A 15,025-nucleotide genomic window follows, 5' to 3' on the forward strand; every position below is an offset into this window, starting at 1 on the left:
CTTTCTCAGATAATCACAAAGCCTCCGCAATGATTAGCTGTCCTGCACAATTACAGGCTGACATGTAATACATCTCGTACAGGTGCACAGTTTACCGTGGAGGAAAGCTGTGACTTTTCCACTAATGCCCCCCCCCCCCCCCCCCCCCCTCCCCCTTTGTGCTGTGCTTTTTCTTCACAGATTTACACGCGCTACGGAAAATGCTACACATTCAACTCCGGATTGGACGGCAACCCTTTGTTGACCACATTGAAAGGCGGCACGGGGAACGGCCTGGAGATCATGTTGGACATTCAGCAGGATGAATACTTGCCGGTTTGGGGAGAGACAGGTCAGTGCGGTAACATTTGAACCCTTTTGTGAAAAAAAAACCCTCCATCTTGTTGGGTCACCCAGGAAATCCCAACTACTCTTCTAGTCCTTTGTCATTACTGTAACAAGAGGATGCATCGCTTCCTATAGATAACAAACTTCCAACATTTCCCCAGGTCTCCTCATACACTTTACTGCTAAATCTCTGCAGGATGTCCACTACACACAAGTGATTTGCTACTGTTTAATAGCGTATTCTCTTGATATGTTTCTCCAGGTCTACATCTGACATCCGGTCTAATAAATTGTATCTGTTGACGTATTGTCTTCAAATCAACAACAGCCACTGTATCGTACATTCATAAAGTACGCAGCATGCAATGAATCTTCGGTTGTAAATCTGTTTATTGCCGTTCCAACTCCCTAACGTTTGAGTCTGATATTAGCTTCCAGCATGGGCTTTAGAAGCGCTTACGGCACAGTACCGGTGGCAGAGCCAAAGAGCGGGTTTCCACAGGCGACCGCACTTGTTGTTACATTTTCTGGCGTGCTGTATCCACAGATGAGACCTCCTACGAAGCAGGCATCAAGGTTCAGATCCACAGCCAGGACGAGCCGCCCTTCATTGACCAACTGGGATTTGGTGTGGCCCCTGGTTTTCAAACTTTTGTGTCATGTCAACAACAACTGGTACCTAATGTTCGGCCTCCTCCCCTCCGACCTCGGCCTTTTTTTTTTTTGCTCTGCTTTTTTTCTGTGTTTGTCCCCGAATCCTCGCCAGCCAGTGCCCATCACCTCTGTGTCACAGAGACGGGAGCAACATCAGATCTTTGATTTACCTTTGTGTGGGAAATACATGTGCGGTTAAGGTGTTATACAAACACCCGGCGTTTCTTGGTACATGATACTGGGATTATAGCTGCCAAGGAATATTGATAGAGCAGGACCAAGTAATGATTGGATGCAAGCATACAAGCACACTGTGCTTATCTCAGCCAAAAGAACGTCAGACTTCACAATAATATGTGGCAGCTCAGAGTGTTTGTTTTTCCTTTAATATTGACGCTTCACTACTTTTAAAATACAATTTATTTGGATGTTGTGAATAATCCACTCTGAATTCACACAGCCACGGTCAGCCGGCTTCAAAACAATAACTGCGATTAATAAAACATAAACCCAATTTAAGGTGGTTTTCTTATATTAAACACCCTTTAAGGATATTTTCTCACTGAAATCATTGCGAGCCAAAATCCGACAGCTTGAAAGACTATAAATATCTGACCTCAGAAGACGCCCTCTTAAGAGTAGCGGTATCTTGAGGGAAAGATATTAATATGATCATCATGTTTTTGATGTTGTATTGAACCATTAAAAGAAGCCTGGTTCACCCGTCATCATATCAGCTTATTTTTTTTATGCGCTGTTTGATGAGAACGATAACCCCCAGCTATTTTGAAGACATATTTTATGATATAGGGAAACGATAAAATGGGTGTTCTAGCACACAATATCAAGGGAGGCTAGAAAAAAAGCCTCCGGCAGGTTCTGTGGTAGATTGGTTTCTGGCCCTCAACTATCCACTCACTGCAGTAAGGGACTGAAAGTAATAACTATAGTTAAGTCCCAATTGATCGGAAAGCTTGTGCTCAAGGTCTTAACACTGAGCTCACATGGACATCCTCTCCAAATGTAATGAAACTGTGTGATGCTGCCAAGACAACACATTCAAATTGGGCCTCTTTTATCTACACTAGAATTGCAGACGAGCCAAAAAAAAAAAAAAACAAGTCTTTTGATTTCCAAATGGAAACAGTGACAGAAGAGGGAAATATCCTCTGACAAACTGAAAAACCCTCCTTGTAAGTCGCAAGAAAATGGCGCCTGTGCCACAAAGGATTTTTAGGATTTCGCAATGATTACCTTTGAGATCAAGTGCGTTTTTGTATTGTGCCGCAGGCTCATTAAATTCTCCCACCACATAATCAGTCCTTGTGAAGTCTTGAAGTAATGGATACTCCAACAGTTAATCTAATTCATTAGTTGTGAAATTAATCAAGCCTAATTTAAATGATTTTGCTCCTAAAGTTAATGGTCTTGGTCAGTTTCACGAGCATGAGATAAATGATGGAATAAAATCTTCCACCATTGTTTTAGCAGAATAACATGGGATGATGGAGGCAGAGTTTGGTCTCCCAAAACAGACACCACACCACAAAGATGACAAATTCTATTTTTGGGAAGCAGTTTGGAAAATGTGATATATATATATATATATATATATATATATATATATATATATATATATATATATATATATATATATTTTTCCATTACTCGTTACAAGTGTTGTAAAATGCTCCAAGTGTATCATCATTCAGGCATCTCGAAGAAGTGAATATGTAATTAATCACATATATTAATCACCATCACAGAGATTCCTCCTGAAAGCAAAAGTGCATGGATTGCCATTTATAATCGTGACGAGAATGTCCAAACCAGTGACAGCTGAAAGACGTGTTTACGGCCTACAAGATGTGCTAAATTAATTAGACTGTCATTACAGGCTGGCCAGCATTAATTTCAGTCAGTCTCCAACGAGTACAGCGACACTGCGCTCACTGAAATTATAGACAACTGGATGAAGCGATAGGAAGCTATGATCTGTGAGATCGGAGAGACACGAAGACACCATCAGAAGACTTACAACGGTCAAAACCAAACCCTGAGTGGATCAATGTGTCCTCATAAAATGCTTCGTATGATATCTCTCGATAAGTTACTACATTTTTCATCCGTTTCCAGCAAGACGTGTCAATTTTCACTTTTACATACATCCAGTCTTTTCAAAATAAACTTCCGTCTTCACAGGAGACAATTTACGTATTTTTAAGCAAAAAAAAGCGACCTAGTTAAGTGTAGGAAAACATTGTTGTTTGGTTTCAAATAACTACGCAAATGCCGTTACTGAAGTACGCTAGTCACATGACAAGTAAGTCAACATCTCACTTTACATGTGGAATGAACAGCAGTCTCATGGGTGACAGATTGGGGTTTGTTTGACCCAACCACCAACCTGTGGGGGCTTTTGCAGTCTTTATACTTGCTCGTTCATGATTACGTGGATGTCTACGAAATACATTGATTATTTTCTGTAGGTATAGCTACGAATGCTGGATGACAACAGCCTGAGTGGATGTAAAAAAAAAAAAGAGAATGGCAGTTGTAGCTGTTTTGTTGTTATACTGACAACGGGCTGTCTTTCTGTCCACCGTCTGTCCCTCGCCTTGGTGTTGCTCCTCCTTAATATTTTGATAATCATGTGGGCTGTGTTCCCTGACCCCTGACCCCTCACTCTAGATGAGACGTCCTATGAGGCCGGCATAAAGGTGCAGCTTCACACTCAGTCAGAGCCTCCTTTCCTCCACCAGCTGGGCTTCGGGGTCGCCCCCGGCTTCCAAACGTTCGTTTCCAGCCAAGAGCAGAGGGTAGCGTATGACTGTTTGGGCTTGCTGCATGCCACAGTTACTGTATCGTTAAATCGCTACACACCCATCAGTAAGTTCCACACTTTCATCTGCGGCCCCCCCCCCCCTCTGAGGAATGGATCCATCTGTCCCCCTGTGTGTGGCTGAAACGACAACATCCAACAGCATCTGCTGTCCGTCCTTGTCGCCATTGTCTTCTCTGTTTAATGGCTGTCGGTAAAAAGCATCTCATGGGTTTCATTCCAGCTTTAATCCATTCATCCGAGTCTGTATCTTCATCATAGCTGTTGTTTGGCTTTGCCCTCTCACCACCATGTACATATTTTTTGGTTTGTTTTGCCTTTGTGTTATCGGGGCGAGCCACTGGAACGCTACTTAATGTCACCTGAAAGGGACCGGACAATGCGTTACATTTGGGTTTATTACCCATGAAGACTTCGACATCGTTTTTTAAACTAACGGAGAGCTTGTGTCCAATAAGGGCTAAATAATGTTTGCCAGTTCCTTTCCACTCCGTCAGTGAACTGCACTCCATCTCTGTTACTTTCTATCGAGTAACTGACCATTAGATTGTCAGAGTTAGCCTTGTTAGAACTGCTGGAGATGATGAACAATTACAGTGAACCTTAATGTGACAATATCAACATCAATCAATGCCAAAGAAGCCTTTTGGCATTGATTGTTGGCCAGCTCCCACTGCAATTAGCAGCTATATGCTCCAATGCCCAAGCAAGCATCGCTAGCCTTCATAAATAATTGCTTTGTTTTTGTCATGAAAATGAGTAGTAGAGACAGCATTACCATAAACTGCTGTAAACAAGACTTTTAAAACGGACTGCAAGTCTTGTTGCTGGTGAAATGTCGGTACACCAAAAAAAAAAAAAAAGAAGGAGTTCCTTTAAAGTGTTAGGGAGACAGCGCACACGGGGCACATTGCTGCAGTTATAAGACGAGCACCATGGGTCAAATGTTTACTGTGAACCAAAACCTTAAAAAAAAAACGGCATTAAAAAGGCATTAAATATTCCTGATTAGTGGATTCATTTAGGATTCCCTGAGTTCCTCTTATATGAACAGTAATGACCTCCTCCACAACCTTTTAATGAGAGTTTTACCTCTAATGAGACTGCAGACTGACTTCGCTTCTTTGTTTAATTCACAGGGCTTCGCAGGCCAGAGTAGTTTTATAATAAACTCCCATGGGCTTCGATAAGAATATATGTATAGTTAATCAACAATAAAAACACTTTTATGAGCTTCTGGAGAATACTTTTATTCATCGGGAATTCATCAAATTTTTACTATAAAATAGGATGTAATAGTGTATACAGTCTGTTAAATTCAGTTCATGTATCTGTTCATTCAAAAACTGTTTATTGTTCTGAATTCTGTTCCCAAGGGTTGTAAAATTTGTCCATTAATTGTGGTGTCCTGTCTGAATCTACACATTTTACAGATTTCTATAAAGCCTGTCTCTAATCCCGTGGTATTCTGCTTCCTACCGGGGACTAGACCTGCATCAGTAATGTTCTGCATGACGTCTGCTTGCTGCCAATGAGCGATTATGTCATGTCTGACTGGACATTTTGTGCCAATATTGTCTCAGTGCACATTTTCATTGAAATGCTTCTTTCTTTCTTTCTTTCTTTTCCTTTAATGTTTGAAACATTTGTGTTGGGTTTTGTCAGCTTGTCGTCCTCCAGGTGTTCTGGGCATTGCATTATGTTATTCTCTGTAATCCTGTGTGCTGACCATACTGAGGGGAAAACATGTGCTGTTTGCTCTTTCAGCTTCAGTACCTCCCGCCGCCTTGGGGAGATTGCAAGTCTACTCCCATAGACTCTGAATTCTTCTCCACGTACAGCATCACCGCCTGCCGCATCGACTGTGAAACACGGTACCTGCTGGAGAACTGCAACTGCAGAATGGTTCACATGCCTGGTATGATTTCAGAGAGACTGACATGTTACCAATGCTTTTTTTTTTTTTAATTTTACATATGATCTGTGTGATTTATTTCCACCCTTTATGTTATTTCAAACAGGGACCTCAACAGTTTGCACACCTGAGCAGTACAAAGACTGTGCTGACCCGGCTTTAGGTGAGCCCGCACGCTTTAGTGCATACGTATAAAATACGAGTTCATTAATTCAACCAGGCGTTCGGCAGCAGTGCCATGCGGCTATTCAAGCTTTTAGATAACACCGCTGTAGTTTTAACTTGAAATTACTTTAATCTCAGACAGTGCCGAAGCAAAACTAATAAAGTCAAATTATTGTTTAAAAATTCCATTAGGAAGATTTGTGATGCGTCTATGCTTCGCCGATGTCACATAAATCTCATAGAGTTTTTTTTCCCCCTCCTCCTCCTCTGTTTTATAACTTCAGTCATTATTTGCTTTCATGGAAAGTGAACGATGGCAGCGAATGTAGTTCTTCAGTTGTGTGCGGAGATATTTTTAGAGAGATCTTCTGTTTGCAGGTTTGTTTGATTCTTGGCAGTGATCACAATATTTTGAAATAACTTTGATCATCCACAGACTTTTTGGTAGAGAAAGACAACGATTACTGTGTCTGTCAGACCCCCTGCAACATGACTCGCTATGGCAAGGAGCTGTCCATGGTTAAGATCCCCAGTAAGGCATCTGCTAAATATCTGGCTAAGAAATTCAACAAAACTGAGCAATATATTGGGTAAGTATTGTCTGGTAGCGGTTTCGTTATTCAGATCTCAGTTTCCTCTGTTGATGGCTGGATGGATGTGTTGTGGCATAGCATGACCTGGGTCTCCATCGTTCACCTTCAATGTAACAATAATGAAAGATAGTTACGCAGGAAATGTGAGATGTCATTTTGCTGTTATTGAAATAGAAATGAACTCTTTTGCGTGTGCTCTTGTCTGTCCTCTCTCTCTCCAGAGAAAATATATTGGTCATGGACATCTTCTTTGAAGCTCTGAATTATGAGAAGATTGAGCAGAAGAAGGCCTATGAAATTGCAGGGCTTCTCGGTAAGAATCTCTCGCTTTTTCAGGTTCATTTTGAAGGAAAAATGGTTGACCTCGGTATCAGCCGCCGCCCCGTCGCACATTTCACATTGTGTGTTCACGCCTGGTGCTTTGAGGTTTTCCTCTTTGAACTTGTGGAACAGGCTGAGCACATTTTCATAATCTGATGCTCTTGCAAGGGCAGCCGGGTTTGGCAGAAGTTGGGGCTGGATGGACACTTCTGACATCTCCGCTCAGATTACTCAGAGAGATACTGAATCAGAAGTGACAGCGCACCAATGCTTTCACGCACCATTGTTCAACGACTGTACCCGCCCATATCTGTTAATCTCTCTTCTTCTAGGTGACATCGGAGGGCAGATGGGGCTGTTTATCGGAGCCAGTGTCTTAACAATACTGGAAATATTTGACTACCTATACGAGGTAAAGTGATAGCTTTTACTATTAAAATATAAACCTGTAAACATTGTCATTCCATTTCAATTATTTATTGTTCTTCTGTCTACAAAGACAAATAGTTAAGTGTAACACTGTTTTTACACCGTGTAAAATAAGTCAAAGATAACATTTGAATATATTTATACAGTTTGTGTTTAATCTTAAAGGAATAGTTTGACATTTTGGGAAATCAGTTTATTCAGAGAAGTTTTTCTGCCAGAAAGGGTTTGTTTTTAACACAAACCACAATCTTTTACTAAACCTGACCAGTAGGTTTGTTGCCTAAACTTAAGGAGATTTGTGACAGAAAAGAAGACAAACTTTTCCCATGTGCTTATGTCTGTATGATAAAATATGAAAAGAGTTAGCATTGCTTATCATAAGGACTGAAAACAGGGAAACAGCCTTGCTCTGTCTGAAGGTAACAGAATCTGCTTACCAGCACCTGTAGAGCTCACTAACTAACACGCCATATGTTGTTTGTTTAATGTGTACAAAAGAAGAGGCGTAAACATGCCGTGTTGTGAGTGATATTATCGTCTGATCTGACTCTCTGCACAGTAGCGAATAAGCATATTTCCCAAAATGTAAATTTAACATATTTTTACTGCTAATGTCTGATCTTATTGTCACTAAACAGGATGTTTTCCATCTTATAATGTGTATCTGATATTTTCACATTTAGGTGTTTAAGGATAAGGTATTGGGCTACTTCATACGGAAGAAAAGACCACAGCGTTGTCAGAGCGACAATCTGGTAATTTCAGTCTCTCGGAATGCATTTGATTTGAATGGTATGAATGTGAAGTATTTAAATGAGCCTCAGGAACAACAATAACAACACAATGTCTGCTAACATTGGAAATGCTTTTAATGAACAGCACCAGAGAGAGCACAAAACCACACCAGTCATTAGTTTAAATTTCCCATAGAGCTGTATTGTGCTAGCAAACATAATCATTAATAATATATTTTGTTTCTATTGCACTGTGTGAATGCATAATCAGTGTATCTAATATTATGTGCATATGGTACTTTAGTTACATGGTGGATATTATAGAGAAGCAGCGCAAATGATGCCTTGTGATGACAGCAATCTGCAATAGTTTAACAGATGGAATACAGATGAGTATTTACAAGGAGCGAAGCCTCCTATTACAAGGTTTTTTTATGCCGCCGCTCCGGCAATAACCGTGGAGGAAAGCATTATGGTTTCCAGTTTTCTGTCCCATTCTTCAATTCTCCTGATATCTTGGGAACCCCTTGAGCGAATTAATCCAAATTTGGCACAAGTGTCAACTTACACTCAATGATGAACTGACAAGAGTTTAGTGGTCAGAGCTCACTGTGACCTCACAAAACACGTTTTTGGCCATAACTCAAAAGTCTAATAGGACAAAAGTGATGTAAACTCCATCATGACTGGTTGGCGGAGGCATTAAACCGTGAGGTGTTAATTCTAGTTTGTGGTTTGTCAAATGTGTTGCTACATATATAGCCCTTACCGTAGTTTATTGCACACATCAACACACTTTTCAGTGTTTGCACAATATACAGCAGCTCCTGATCGTGTAATTACAGTCACTTAGAGCGGGAAAAGCTGCCATTGTACTCTGGTTCTGCCGCTTTATGTCTGGCAGAACAATGAGAGGAAACTCATAATGGATTAATGTAGAAGACTAGAAAAATGAGCAGAAAATAGAGCAACGTTGAGAGATCTGGAGATTTTATGAACTTTTCATGATCAGCTCATTTTCAAAGCCTTCAAGGCAATGAAAGCTGGAATAATGTGGGGCAATTCTGTCCTGCCCTAAATCACAGCATGTTGTCAAGCCCAGTGGTTTAACACCGTGGCGTCCGGAGGCACCTCCACTTCCCCTGCAGACTGTTATGTAAGTTCTACAGTCAGTACTGCTGACTCCAACCTTTACTGGCTTAACGCGTATAATTGTTGGTGTACTCACTGTGCTGAGGAAAATATGTGAAATAACTATTTTCAGTCCAATTCTAAATGGATGTTATTCATCATATTCTTCTTAATGCCAAGCTCAAATGTGAGGATTTTTCAGAACAAAGCGAGCATCTTCTCTAATAGCTAATAAATAATTAACTTTTAAGGAGTCCCTCAAGTAAGTTACCAGGGTCCACTTCAATTTGTTTTTTAAATCATTGAGCCTATGTTGTTAAAAATGCTTATTTAATTACATATGTGGACAACATAAATCTTTTCTGTGCTGCAACCAGCATTAAATGAGCTCCATATTAGGCTTCATACTAAAACATGTTTTAATGAGTTGTCTAACTGCTAACCATCAGATTTCTCAAACAATAACTATTTCCTTTCGATGCAAAAAGAACATCATTTGAAAAATCCAAACAACGCCTTAATCCAGTTCCTTTCAACACATGGGGACCACCGGTGGTGTCTCAAGTCCAAATAACATCTAAAAGCCACTAATCCCTCATTGTACGGGTGGAAGCACCAACACAAGCTCAAAACACTTCCCTTTTTTTCTGGTGCTGTTTTAATCAAAAGCATTTCAGCAGATGTTTTGTTACGTGCAGACGGTTCCTCTAAATCTCTGTTGTGTGCCACACAAGCCCAAGACTTTCTCACCACCAGCGATTCAACCACACGGCCCTTATGTCTCCTCAAACCGGTGAACGAGCCGTGGGTTTGTCTCTGCATGTGGTTTGTGTTTGTGCATGCTCAGTTGCCTCGCCGTTCAGGATTTGGTTCAATAGCTGAAGTGGGAAGAAAAGATTTGAAAGACTTTGTTTATTCTCTACTGTAGAAGTGGAGATATTTTCATTTAAGCCAACACATTGATGAAGGAGGTTTTTTTTTTTAGTCAGTGTGATTTTTGAGTGGCAGTCGTAGAAGCATTTATTTAGCGGGCTGATATTTATAATATCTCATGCTTCGACTGGAGACAAACGTAGTGTGATATTTACTGTATTCTGCCCCACTCATGTCATATGTTCACCTGCTTACAAGAAACCATCCTTTCTCTCACATTCAATAACCGTTTTTTTTCAACTAGTCCATTGTCACTTCTCCTCTCAAACACCCCGACACTAGAGTAATGCATTCAGCTGTTTATTAGACTCAATTCCAAGTTTGACTTTCATCCTCCGTCGTGATCGTGACCGTAATCATCTGTTGTTTTCCCCACTTATGCAACAAAAGAACAGAACAGCCATCTTCCTTCAGTACTTCAACGATATCGCTGAGGGGGAAAACAGTCTCTTGCCGTATTCCCTGGCACGTTTACCGATTAGCATTTGCATTGTGTTTTATTTTCATTTCAGCCACCCTCACCCATCTTTCTTTTCATCATGTCTATTCCAGGAGTTTCCAGAGAACCCAACCAGCCCTGGTGTCACGCCTAATCATGCCCCCAGGTAGCACACCCCATCGATAATAGATGCTCCCTCCCATGCTGTCCCTCTCTTTCATACATACTTGAGACCATTTCATACATAATTTCCTCAGTGGCTACAGAATGATTTGGTAGAAAAAAAAAAAGAGGGGTAATTATCCAACTGCAGTGAGCAATTGTAATATCTACCGTGGTGTCAGGGCAGGTTAGTGTGGTGTGTTTCTGTATTTAATCGGCTCAACAGAAGTTGGTTGGATTCTCCAAGTGCATAATAATTTTGACTCTGCACTATACAATACTTGCTCCTTCCACTGAATAATGATGCTTTCTTTCCCAATAGGATAAAGCGCAGTGCTCCTGTGAAAACAGATTACATATTTATTGAATTGTGTCACAAAAAGCTGATCCACACGAGATCTATTTGTTTCCCCGCAGCACAGAGGTCCGTTTAGAGGCAATGCATTTGAGGCTCCTGCCAGATAACATCACTAGATGCATTACTTTGTGATGTTATCGCAGGTCTGCATGCAGTGAGTTTGCACAAAATATAAATGGTTCTTTTGTCTGCTGGAATAGCCAGTTTTGCCGTCGGGACTACCAATGGTTGTCGTACAGTAGCAGGAGTTATCTACTCAGCGAGCACTTTTGCACATGCAGGGAGACGCAGACATATGTGGATGTTTCAACTTCCGTAACTATAACAATTTGACATGCTAGTGTTAAAGCAGCACTAAAAATATGCTGTTTTTCTTTCTCTTCTCCCTCCTTTCATTCATCTGTCTCCATCGTGCCATGATTTTTCTTTCTCTTTTCACGACCTGTGAAACATGTGCGATGTGGCTGATCTTGGAACTTCCAAATCTGTTGTATTCATTACTTCATCATTTGTCCACACATATGTTTCTGTCATTTACGGCCCTCCATCCATTCCTTCTTTCTGATGCATTAATAATTCTGTTTTTGCACAATTTCTCCTCGCCACATATGTTATTTATTATTATTATTTGTATTTCCTCCACGCCCCTCCATTGTCCCGGTCGCTCTCATTTTACCTGTGGCTCATTTATGTCCTTCATCATCATCATCATCATCATCATCATCATCATCCTCATCCTTATGACTCCCTTCATTGCCCCTCCCTTAACCCGGTTGAACTCGTGTTCCCTCCTTCCCTTCCCTCTGTCTTGCAGAGCACCTGTGACACCCTCCGGAGTCACTCGGACAGTCTCGGATTCACGCCGAACATGTTACCTCGTCACCCGACTCTAGGCAACTTTGAGGAGTTTGCTTGTTGACAACATAAAGTAGGGGTTGGGGGGGGGGGGGGGGGGGGGGGATGGGGCGGCACATCCGGGGACTTGACAGCAAACTGTGAAATAATTTAATGTATTCAAACAGAAAACGGTTGAGTGTATGACTCGAAAACGTATAGTAGAGTTTATCAATGCCTGAATAGAAATAGAGTACTATCATCAGAAAAAAAAAAAAGAGACCACTTCCAAAACAGAACTCAGGTTTAACTGCCATGTCAAGGTTTCAGTGTTAATTTATTCATGTTTCATTTTGTGGATTTGTTTTTCTTATGCAGACACTTTAGAGTTATACAATCAGTGAAGAGAAATGTGTCCAATTAAAAGGCGTTCTGCCCTGTGATGAGACGTAGCACTGTTGTGCTAGTGCTGCTGTACATCAATCCCAGAAACCAACAAACAGAATACATGTGGATTGGTATGTGTAGCATTGCAGTTTCTGAACAGTGTTACGTCTCCAGCATCAAACCAGTGCTGTGTGGAGTGACCTTATACTGTCACCAGTTTAGACACGAGAGCCTTTTTAGACGTCAATCAGCTGACTGTTGGATAAAAGAGCTGCTCATTAGTGAACCAAAACACCAGGCTGGTGTTTAACGTTGCCTTTTGCTCTCGTGAGGCTTTGGAATGTCTCGTGAGTTACAAACTGTGCTCAGTCGATTTAAAAACAGAAAAGGAACTTGATTATTTGTATATATGCAAGTATCTAGTTTGGTTCCATGCTGCTGGCAGAAGCTACTGAATTTAATGTGTTTGTGAACTTAAGTCACTTTTTACATACAGTGAGGTTTAACAAAGAGTCAGGAGGCCCAAAAAAAAGGCTGTTGATTGTATCTTTATATCGTGACATTTCAATTTTTATTGTTTTCCCATTTTTTTGGGGGGGATAGTGTTGCTCTGCTGACTGTCACCAAAAAAATGCTAGCATGCAGTTTGCTGCAGGAATTGGCCCTTATTTACATTAAATTCATTAGAAGAGAAACACAATCAGGTTTTCCTTTTTGCCTTTTTAATAATTGTCAGCTACGTATTTTTCATGACTGTGTCTTAAAGTGTTCATCAGCACAATCCCCTGTGATAGTAATCTATTCTCTATTGTCCATAAGGAGACTTAAAGGCTTGTTGGTGACATTCCGAAACTTGACAGAAATTTGTAAATACCCGCAATCAAATGCCATGAAGAAATTCTATACTGCTCATGTGAGACCTTTGTCAAATATATATATCAATATATCTATCTATCTATATATAGATAGATAGATAGATAGATAGATAGATAGATAGATAGATAGATAGATAGATAGATATATAGTGAGAGATACAGGTTTTGTTTCATCTGTTCTTACACCAGAAGGAATTTGGACTTTCTATCTGGGTGGACCGTAAGTGTCTTTGAGTTTCTGGTGAATATAACGTGACTGACAACTAAATAGACTTTATTAGATACAAGAGAATTGCCTCAAAACATGAAAACCACCACGCACCTCAGCCCCATTCAGTTCAATTGATTTATAACAGAAATGCATTGTACAATTTTACCATTGTATCCCTTTATTATTATTATTATTATTATTATTATTATTATTATTATTATTATCCCAGAACATGTAATAAGTCACAAATAACAGTTTGTGATGTATAAATGATCAAGTATAATAAACTCTATATTTACCCATCTTACTCACGTACACAACTTTTCTTATCTTCGTGTGAGTCTCACTTCCTCTTTTTTTAAATGTTCACTCTGTTATTTAAATCCTTGACACTACAGATATGGACTCGTAGGTACACTTACATATCCTCACTTATAAATACTTTACTGGAAATTCAGAGTAGATTTTTTTGGTGTTTTTTAAATGTGAAACTTTCAAGTATAATGCCAATCTAGTTAAAGTGGTGTTCATAACACTGTAGCTTTATTACTCTGTTGTCTGTGTATTAGATGACTGTTGACGTGAAGCACAAACCCTTGGAGATCAGCCATCACTTGAAAGCCAATGACTGGACGTCTATGGTTGTGACTACCTTTTATGGCTCTAGTTTTAACTGCACAGGCTGTTACACGTGGTGTGTTCACTGCTCCAGCGTTCATAGGAATAAGAGCGTACTCCAAGAGGAGCCAGAGACTTTATCCAAATGGAAATTTTACTTTTCAGGAAACAAACAAAAAAAAGGTGTATCAGTGTGGTTGTGTCATGAGCAATAAATGCACTAAATCAGATACAATTGTTATCAAATTTACATAAATAAAAATATATTTGGGATTCCCATTTTTCAATTCATGATGTATTCAACAGCTGGAATGGATGTAGACTGAACAGCTGCCGACTGCAACACAGATGTATGATACGACGATTGTATATTAACCATCATTAGCCAAATATAGAGACACAAAATGCCAATTCATGTTACACAATGATGCTATTCTGATGATGCTGCATTGCCATGACATTGTGAGTGTGAGTGTGTGTGTGTGTGTGTGTGTGTGTGTGTGTGTGTGTGTGTGTGTGTGTGTGTGTGTGTGTGTGTGTGTGTGTCATGTTATCCGGTTTCAAAAGCATAAAAATGACCCACCATTTACCGCAAACTGTGGATGTAGGATTTGGGTAAATGTGCCGGGTCTTTACCTTTACCCCCCCCCCCCCCACCACACACACCCCCTGCCTTACTACCAGTCACAGAACAGCAGTGTGTATCTGAACTGGCAGAAACTATTCCTGAATTGTTTGTGCTCATTAAGTAGTTCTGATATTTAGCGCATAGTTATGGCCAAGTAGAAAACCGTACTCTATATATTTCTGTCACCCGACGCCTACATTTGAACTATTTTGACTCTCACCCATTTTCTTCCTTGCATGACCATTATGTATTCCTATTATCTCTGGTCTCTTAATGTAATCTTAGCCATGCTACTCACTTTGTATGGTCCAAAAAAATGTATTTTTGGAGTCAGATGAATCAAAAGGACGTTCTCCACATCCTCCTCAAACCAGGCTTGGGATCGTGCAATATATTCAAAAAGATAGTCTGCAGATGTGAAAAACGGCTTTATCTTTCCATCAATATCTACGGATTGAATGAACACAAT

The 15,025-nt window shown here is 40.2% G+C and overlaps 1 protein-coding gene across 6 annotated transcripts in view; it reads left to right on the forward strand.

Moving 5' to 3' along the window:
- asic1c (acid-sensing (proton-gated) ion channel 1c) overlaps positions 1-11,931 on the forward strand; it is an 84,798-nt gene extending 72,867 nt beyond the window's left edge. For 3 of the 6 annotated variants that reach the window (XM_068701610.1, XM_068701612.1, XM_068701607.1), the window contains exons 2-11: positions 181-331; positions 875-1,002; positions 5,591-5,741; positions 5,845-5,901; positions 6,340-6,493; positions 6,718-6,809; positions 7,150-7,229; positions 7,930-8,001; positions 10,597-10,649; positions 11,818-11,931. In XM_068701610.1, the coding sequence (XP_068557711.1) occupies positions 181-331; positions 875-1,002; positions 5,591-5,741; positions 5,845-5,901; positions 6,340-6,493; positions 6,718-6,809; positions 7,150-7,229; positions 7,930-8,001; positions 10,597-10,649; positions 11,818-11,896 (1,017 nt within the window). In that variant the 3' untranslated portion in view covers positions 11,897-11,931. Of the gene's footprint in view, positions 1-180; positions 332-874; positions 1,003-3,672; positions 3,801-5,590; positions 5,742-5,844; positions 5,902-6,339; positions 6,494-6,717; positions 6,810-7,149; positions 7,230-7,929; positions 8,002-10,596; positions 10,650-11,817 lie in introns of all 6 variants that reach the window. The other 3 variants (XM_068701611.1, XM_068701608.1, XM_068701609.1) reach the window with 2 other exon arrangements.
- The last annotated feature ends 3,094 nt before the right edge of the window (positions 11,932-15,025 follow it).

Source organism: Cebidichthys violaceus, unplaced genomic scaffold, assembly GCF_023349555.1.
Source record: "Cebidichthys violaceus isolate CVI_PGR_0920_01 unplaced genomic scaffold, fCebVio1.0.p SCAF_8, whole genome shotgun sequence".
NCBI classification, from domain to species: domain Eukaryota; kingdom Metazoa; phylum Chordata; class Actinopteri; order Perciformes; family Stichaeidae; genus Cebidichthys; species Cebidichthys violaceus.